Raw genomic sequence first — 5,981 nt, forward strand, 5'->3', positions numbered from 1 at the left:
AACCACAAAGAAGACAAAAAACTGAAGATATTTATATAAAAAGCGAACCCAAAATTGCATAATTTCAGAACAGTTTTTAAACAAAATTAAAGAACCCTTGAAGTCAAAATTGAAGCAAGAAAACCCCAGAAATTCGAACAGATTTCTGATAGGAAGAAGACAAAAGAAGTGGATGCTAAATTGCTAATGGTGCAGACTTGTGGAGGCGGTGGAGGAGGGCGCTGGGCGTTTTGGGCCGTTTCATCTCACGCTTGCACTTTAGGCGTGTTTGGGAATAAATGAGCTGGCATTGGATTTCTGAATTGGAGAGATTTAATTGGCCACATGTATATTTCGTTATCCACGTAGGCAATGGTTAGTAACCGAAGTTGCTTGATGAGTAACGAAGTGCAATTTCATAAAATTCAGTAAATAATGTGATGCAAGTTATAGTACAATAAGTGAAACATGACCTCACTCAAACTTCAGTGTGTATTGAATCAATTAACTCGAAAATGGTCCAAATTCCAAATAAACCCAAATCTCTTTCCTCATCCTCCCCGGATTTCTGCAGACAGTGAGCCATTGGATCCAATTGGAAAAAAACAAACACCATAGCCGATTTCTTTCTGACTAAATCCAAACCAAAGACTGCCGCCGCCGACGAGCGGATATATTTCCAGACGTCGTCAAGGCTCCTTCCAGCATTGGAGGACCGAGGTAAAAGGGGTTTTTTTTTTTTTCGCTGTAGTTTCAATAGTAATTACAATGTTTATTTGTTCTTTAAGCTTTTTTTTTTTTTTTTGGGGGGGGGGGATTTTTTTTTTTTAATTTTATTTTTTATCTTTTGGTTTTTTTTTTTCCGAAATTGGGGGGGGGTATTTTATTTTATGAATTTTAATTTTAATCTTTTGGTTTTCTTTTATCAGAAATTTGATTTGATTTTACAATGTTGCTGAAATCTGGAATTTAACCATGGATAATTGACATTTTTCCCAACAATTGAATCTGAATCACGATTTTTACTTGCAGTATTTTGAATTAATTGCTGAATATAATCTATTGACTTTTTTTTATCATATATGATTTTTTTTCTTACATTGACTTTTAAGAGCTTTGCCAAAGCTGGAAAGATGCATGTATCTCTTTTGTGCGTCATATACTCGATGAAATGCTTAGCTGATTATTTAACTATAATTTATGCCAAAGCTGGAAAGATGTGAATATTTCTTTTGGTGCGTCATATACTTGATGAAGTGCTTTAGCTGATTATTTAACTATAATTTATGCCAAAGCTGGAAAGATGTGAATATTTCTTTTGGTGCGTCATATACTTGATGAAGTGCTTTAGCTGATTATTTAGCTATACTATAGGTTTAATAATGTTATTCATTAATAATTATTACTCATTAAGTTTTAGATTCTTCAGGTAGATAATCTAAATTGACTTCTGGATCAAGACCATGTTTCGATGGCATCATGTTGAATCGTGCTTCAGATGGGCAAGTTTTGGTAGTAGACTGTATAGTTCCAGAGAGTTATTGCAAGATTCGTCTGATGTAACCAAAAAGATCTGTAAAATTATGATGTCCTGCCCAAAGTTAGGCCTGGATACTATGCTCGACCAGAGCGGCATCCGGATTTCTACAGATGTAGTCGAAAAAGTCCTTGAAAAATTTGAGAATGCTGGAATGCTGGCGCACAGATTCTTTGAATGGTCTGGCAAGCAACGAAACTACGAGCACAGTGTTAGAGCTTATCATATTATGATTGGGTCTTTAGCGAAGATAAGGCAGTATCAGATAATGTGGGATCTTGTGAATGGCATGAAAAGCAAGCAAATGCTGAATATTGAAACGTTCTGTATAATTATGAGGAAGTATGCCAGGGCCCAAAAAGTGGATGAAGCGGTGTATACATTTAACGTGATGAATAAGTATGACATGCCTCCTAATTTGGCAGCCTTTAATGGGTTGTTGAGTGCTTTGTGCAAGTCTAAGAACGTTAGGAAAGCGCAAGAGATTTTTGATAAAATGAAGGATCAGTTTATTCCTGATTTGAAAAGTTATAGCATTTTGATTGAAGGGTGGGGAAGGGCTCCTAATTTACCCAAAGCAAGAGAAATTTTTAGAGAAATGGTTTGTGCAGGTCGTAATCCTGATATTGTGACATATGGTATCATGGTTGACATTCTTTGCAAGGCTGGAAAGACTGATGAAGCAGTTAAAGTTATCAAGGAGATGGAGCTTGGTGGATGTAGGCCGACGTGTTATATTTATAGTGTTTTGGTCCATACATATGGGATTGAGAATCGGATAGAAGATGCTGTTGATACATTCCTTGAAATGGAAAGAAATGGAGTGAATGCTGATGTGGCAGTGTATAATGCATTAATCAGTGCTTTCTGCAAAGTAAATAAATTTCAAAATGCCTATAGGGTTCTGAATGAGATGGATAACAAGGGGGTGAGACCTAATTCGAGGACTTGTAATATTCTTCTTAATGCCTTGATTGGTTGTGAGGAAACCGACGAAGCCTTTATCATGTTCCGCAGAATGGTCAAAGTTTGTGAGCCAGATGCAGACACATATACTATGATGATAAAGATGTTCTGTGAGAAGGATGAACTTGAGATGGCCTTCAAGGTGTGGAAGTATATGAAAAAGAAGCAGTTTGCTCCTAGTATGCACACTTTCTCTGCTCTTATTAATGGACTATGCAACAAGGCCGATGTTTCCAGGGCTTGTGTTTTAATGGAAGAAATGATAGAAAAAGGAATTCACCCAGGAAGACATACATTTGGAAAGTTGAGACAGTTGCTTTTGAAGGAAGGGAGAGAAGATGTACTTGAATTTCTACAGGAAAAGATGAACCTTTTGGTCAAGGAACCTTTATGGGATTCAGAAATATGAGTTTAATGACTAGAATAAAATAAACAGAGCATTTGAATTCAATGAGGCATCAATGTTCCATGTAGGTAAAAGTGTAGTTTTAAACAAGCACCAATGCAACTATGCTGTTGGTATTTGCCTCCATTGAGTTACTCTTAGATTACCAAATGACATTTTTAAACGAAGTTGTGAAAATAATTACTGTTTGCATTTGATGTCTCAGGTTGTATTGGACTTATTTGCCCTTACTATCTTTTTGGGAAAAAGTGTGGAGTTCGTTGGCTTTGAAACACCAAGGGGACCATGAATGTTATGGGCTTTTCGCATTACATTTCACTGCGTTATATGAAGTCATTTTTCTGGGTTTACCTGGATGCATTGTGGAATACTATGCATGTGGCTGCAGGCGGACATTACGGTCAAAGTACAATGAGCAGGTATATGATCACATTACTTTCTAGTTATGGGGTTACTATGGACATATTCACTTGTCTGTGGAACGTAATTGTTTTGCATTGTAATTGTGTGTGCCCTAAATCGTACGGAATAGAATGATGATCACATGGAAACAATTCCTAGAGGATAGGAAACATAAAATCCTAGAACGCCAATACGTAATTGCGCAGGCAATAGTCCACGGGCGCCATGGAGACAGAGTCCGGTGTCAAAAATTATTGTCTTGGTTTTCCTTTCTTTGTCTTTGGTTTTCTTTGTACAACTAGGTTCAGCGTATTTGTTTACCTCTGCAAAATCTAGTCGAAAGTGTTCATTATGTTAAAATATAATAAGCACTTGTTCCTAAGTACTTCTGATTTCCTTTCTTTTAATTCTGTTGATTCTTACAGTGTTAAACAAGTGGTCTTCTAAGAGCATATTGGACATGGGTAGCTAGGTTTTTTATGCATTGGTTGGTCAGTGTGGTTGAAATAATAGAGTTGACCATGGTTTGACAACTTATACCCCCATCGAATAGGTGGGCTTTGTTTGCATAGTATTCTGGTATATGAGGACTTTGTTAAGTGACAAAACACTGGTACAAGCCTTTTGGGCTAGTGCATTGGGCTTGAACGAGTTGCTTTGATAGTAGTTAAAACCTAAATAGTTGCTGTTGCTAATAGAATTAAACCCTGCTCAGTGCTAGGCTGTTAGATACTTGAGTGAATTGGTGATTAGGCATGGGCTTGGAGCTGGATGTCACGAGGGTTGGGACATTTCAACTTTCTTATTGAGCTATGTAAGATAGGTGAGTTTTTTGAGTGGTTCATGGATAGTTGTGTTTATTAACACTTAATGACTTGGATGTAAGTATTTTAGGCCAATAACTTGGACTCCAAAAAGTTGCAATAATAGTTGTCCTAATCATTATAACTGTCACGGAGTTGACTCTTGGCAGCCAAAGCTTACTATATATGTAAGCCGCGGTAGTATGTAAGCTTCTTAGTTACCACGGCCTTATTTCCCTTGTGATATATTAAATGTTTTTTTTTTTATTTTTATTTTTTGTTATTTCTCTATCATTGTGTCACTATACTCGATTAACATACTTGATATTTTTTTTTTAGTTAACTTCATCTTTTCTTCCCCGTCTTTTGTAATATAAATTCCGAACCTCACTGCACGATCCTGTACACCAATCAGTTTGTAAAATATATTGCAGACTAGTTCTATTTTCTTGCAAATTGCTATTAATGTTTAGCTACTGGGTGCATCTTGTTAATTTTATTTTTAGTGTGGTTCAAGAGATTATTCATGGGCAGGAACTTAGTTCTTCAATAGATGCAAAGATGGATGAATATAGAATCCTTTGATGGCGCTAGTTTTCCTGTTTAACATGGATTAGATTGTTATTTGCTAGCAACAATATAATGGAGGCAGTTATTCGATATAAATTGATGCGATTCAAAATAAATATAGTAACTATGGTTACACATAAAATGTATTGAATTTTGTGTGATTTTATTTTATATAGTGAAAATTATTTTTTATTCTCTTGTTTTCTTTCAGAATTTGGTACTTTAGATGCTGTCAACATGTATAACAGTAAATTCTTTTATCGTTAACATAACCGTAGGCCACAAAATAGGATGCCACCGGCATTGCCTTAATTGAAGGACTGGGATGTGGGGCAAAACATTGGGGGTTTGGGTATATGTTCTAAATATTCTTAGCTTTATGTCTCTTTCTACCTTTGACCCCTAAAAATCTTGCAGGGGTTGGTGATAGCAGATGGCTATTCATGAATATGTGCTATAAAACATGACATGCAATCCTGAAGTCACCCAAACAGGAAGAGAGAGCATGGGACTAAGGGGGATTCAACCGATGCAGGTCATAACAAAGATATTAACTAAGGAAAATGATTCGTGGTAAGAACAGGGTCCAAGTACGCTTGGAAGAGAACCATTGAGGAGATGGATTAAGATATTTGTACAAATTTTGGTTGACAAAAACTTCAACTGACTCTCACATGCATGCGGTCCCCGCATGGATTAAATAATTCCGACATGTAGACCCCAACTTCCCATTGTGAGTGTAAGTAAAAGATTTTGTACAAAAGTGTTAGTACATGTAGCATCTTTCGAGAGGAGATACCCGATAAAACAAAAGATAAAAGAAAATTTAGATGGTACTTCATATGTATTCACGGTATAATTTTCCGATTTTCGGATAATTGGGCGTCAGTGGGCCAAAATATTTTAGTGGAATAAGATCTTAGACTGGTGAGGTGGTACACTATGTTGTATCGATATGTTACTAGAGCTGGGCCACTTTCTGAAAATGTCGCATCGTGAGTCCTTTCAAATTTTTATTTTTTATTTTTTCAAATTCCTCGCGTTCTTGGACAGGGCAAACTGCAACAAATACTTTGAAAGAAGAGCTATCATCAGCGAGTGCAGTGGAAGAGAGATGGAGAAGGTGATAGCCAAACCCCTGGCAAATTGCAACAAATACTACGAAAAAGTAGAGAAATTAACCCATGTCAAGTGAAGTGGAAGAGCTATCGTCAGCGAGCGCAGTAGAATAGGGCGATTGAGAGGGAGATGGCCATATCCTAAGCATTATTATTAAATTGATGAATACACGCATGAAAGTTGAAAGCCAAATGGTCCA

At 36.6% G+C, this 5,981-nt stretch overlaps 1 protein-coding gene across 4 annotated transcripts; it reads left to right on the forward strand.

Moving 5' to 3' along the window:
• Window positions 1-496: 496 nt before the first annotated feature.
• On the forward strand, window positions 497-5,601 carry LOC111389798 (pentatricopeptide repeat-containing protein At1g77360, mitochondrial). 4 transcript variants are annotated; one of them, XM_023014776.1, is made up of 4 exons: window positions 497-699; window positions 1,400-2,952; window positions 3,094-3,307; window positions 5,081-5,601. In XM_023014776.1, the coding sequence occupies exon 2, from the start codon at window positions 1,443-1,445 to the stop codon at window positions 2,889-2,891; it is 1,449 nt and encodes a 482-aa protein (XP_022870544.1). In that variant the 5' UTR covers window positions 497-699; window positions 1,400-1,442; the 3' UTR covers window positions 2,892-2,952; window positions 3,094-3,307; window positions 5,081-5,601. The 4 variants fall into 4 exon arrangements, with proteins under 4 accessions (XP_022870544.1, XP_022870545.1, XP_022870543.1 ...); XM_023014777.1 differs by having other exon boundaries at window positions 1,409-3,001; XM_023014775.1 differs by having other exon boundaries at window positions 1,409-2,956.
• The last annotated feature ends 380 nt before the right edge of the window (window positions 5,602-5,981 follow it).

This window comes from Olea europaea, unplaced genomic scaffold (assembly GCF_002742605.1).
Source record: "Olea europaea var. sylvestris unplaced genomic scaffold, O_europaea_v1 scaffold622, whole genome shotgun sequence".
NCBI lineage: Eukaryota > Viridiplantae > Streptophyta > Magnoliopsida > Lamiales > Oleaceae > Olea > Olea europaea.

What these genes read in the sequence shown, in the direction of transcription:
- LOC111389798 (XM_023014776.1), top strand. Translation starts at nt 1,443, where the DNA reads ATGTTTCGATGGCATCATGTTGAATCGTGCTTCAGATGGGCAAGTTTT.